The following is a 2,290-nucleotide window of genomic DNA, read 5'->3' as shown; positions in this document are numbered from 1 at the left end:
ATTTCTCGGATGACACTTTTTAGATATCCCCGGCCGTTGATTCGGATTTATTTTAGCTACGTCTTTTTCGATGCTAGTTACGTTAGAACCAAATCTTTCGACGATAGCTTTTTAACTTGCTTAAACCTATTATGCTCATTTTCTCGCGTTTTCGTGCGAATTTATTTGAATTTGGCTGGTTGCCATTTCCGTCTTTTGACGTAGTTGTTGTGCTTTGTGATAAAAGTCTCAAAACACTAATGTGAAAAGTGCAAACAAACAGATCGGAGACACCACATTGAATGCTTTGTTGTCGAGATCTATAAAAGAACAGAAGTTTTGGTGTAAGAAATATATTGAGCTTTAAACAAAAGCTTTGAAAAACAAATAAAAAAAACAGTTTTTGCCCTAGCAAGCGATTATATTAGTTGTCTTGATTACAATTGTCTTTTGGTGAACAACTTTTCTTTTTGGTTTAAAGTTTTGCTGCCCGACCTGAAAATACTCTTGATTTGACGGTCATCGGAATATCAACGTTTGCCATGGTTGCCTCGTTTTGTACTCAGAAGTTGGAAGCACACGCAAAACTTGTTCAATTTAACGAACCTTTCGTAATAGTATTTTGTGTTATAAACTTCTTGTTTTCTTTCCTGGCAATCTTCGGAAATGTCCTTTCTATTCACGCCCTATGTAAAGCCTCGTTGATACCTGCTACGTTAAAGAAGATGTTTCTGAGTCTTGCTGTGTCTGATCTTGCCGTCGGAGTGCTTGCACAGCTCGCGTCTGCTGTCGTCAGCGCACTGATGTTGAAGGAGTCAGCGAGTGAAAGCTTTTTCTGTCCAACATTTTTAACTGCTTATTATTTCTGTGTATTTCTTTTGGCTTGTGCATCCTTCTTAAATGTAACAGCCATCGCTGTCGATCGACTTCTGGTTATCTTTCTCCATCTGAGATATCAAGAACTCGTGACTCAGAATCGTGTTGTTCTTGGCTTGATCTCGTTATGGCTAACAAGTGGTGTCTTTGCATCCGTGTCTATTTTGCTTCCAAGCCACAATAACTACGTATCTGTAGTGACTGAACTTTCAGGGACTCTCGTGACAACCGTGGCCTATATTTCTGTGTACAAAGTTGTGAGATATCATCGGAATCAGATTCAAAATCAAACTGAGGCGCTGCCGGATCAAGCGATTGAGGTACACCGGGAGCAGAAATCGTCTTTTAATGTTTTGTTTGTCTATGTTGTTTTCCTCGTTTGCAACATGCCTAATTTATTTTCTGTTTTTTTTGGGGAAGCCGATAGATTCCGAATGTCTTTTTTAGTAGCTAATCATGTCACAGTATTCTTAGTTCTCCTCAACTCTTCGTTAAACCCGCTAATTTACTACTGGCGATATCGTGAGATTCGCGAAATCGTCAAAAGCACAGTAAAGAAAGCAGTTCCGTTCACCTAAACATGAACGCTAAATAAAGAAAAGTTCTTTTTTTCACCTTTTTCTGATGAAACTTCAAAAAATGTATTCATGACAGTGATAGTGATATTATGGATTTTGGTGTTGTGCAAAATTGTATGCTTCGTTTTCGAATTGCTGTCAGTTTCTTCCTAGAATTTCGTGCTTTTTTAATTCAAGAAATCGTAAATGCCCTCCATTGAGTCTATTCATTTGTTTCTAAATGTTCTTTCTAAACTTCGGAGAAAGGAGGAAACGTTGCAATTTTGTCGACCTTACCAAGCCACTGCACACTAATGGCTGAAAGTGTGCAATGGCTCAGCCAATCAGATTACAGCATTTACATTAGTATACTAGAAGAATTCTACTAATAAACAATTAGACCCGTAGCCCGCAAGGGCTACGGGTCAATAGCCCATGAGGCGAATGACCCGTGCCCCTTGAGGACGAAGGGTCTTATTGTTTTAGTATCACCCAACTACAGTGGAACCCCGCTATAACGAAGTGCCACGGTACCGAAAAAAATGTTCGTTATAGCGGAGTCTTCGTTATAGCGAAGACCCCGTTATAACGAATCATCTGGTTAACAGCAAAAATATTCGTTATAGCGGGGTAATTTAAAATTACCAAAATTCGATACTACACGTAGAAATCATTACTTTTATTCATTTGATACTGTAAACTGCAAGTGCAACGCGCTGACAATCAGTGTAGCCACATTCCCGATTTTTTCGTTCGAACTAATCTCGCTTATTTCATCGGAAAGGCCCGTTTTTTCAGGACTCTCCATGTTGGCTGATTCTTCTCGTGTCAATTGCTAGACTTCCCCATATGTTCTGTGTTTATTTTCTCAAGGGAAA

At 39.1% G+C, this 2,290-nt stretch overlaps 1 protein-coding gene across 1 annotated transcript; it reads left to right on the top strand.

Annotated features, from left to right (window-relative positions):
- Positions 1 to 459: 459 nt before the first annotated feature.
- Positions 460 to 1,623, top strand: LOC149108270 (adenosine receptor A3-like). Its single transcript, XM_089295821.1, has one exon. The coding sequence runs from the start codon at positions 522 to 524 to the stop codon at positions 1,431 to 1,433; it is 912 nt and encodes a 303-aa protein (XP_089151947.1). The 5' UTR covers positions 460 to 521; the 3' UTR covers positions 1,434 to 1,623.
- The last annotated feature ends 667 nt before the right edge of the window (positions 1,624 to 2,290 follow it).

Source organism: Orbicella faveolata, unplaced genomic scaffold (genome assembly GCF_042242905.1).
Source record: "Orbicella faveolata isolate gen_17 unplaced genomic scaffold, um_ofav_v1 contig_26, whole genome shotgun sequence".
Lineage (NCBI taxonomy): Eukaryota > Metazoa > Cnidaria > Anthozoa > Scleractinia > Merulinidae > Orbicella > Orbicella faveolata.
The sequence above is the reverse complement of the archived record's forward strand: the minus strand, read 5'-3'. Positions and strand labels throughout refer to the sequence as shown.

Coding starts and splice junctions, on each gene's coding strand:
- LOC149108270 (XM_089295821.1), top strand. CDS start 522: ATGGTTGCCTCGTTTTGTACTCAGAAGTTGGAAGCACACGCAAAACTT.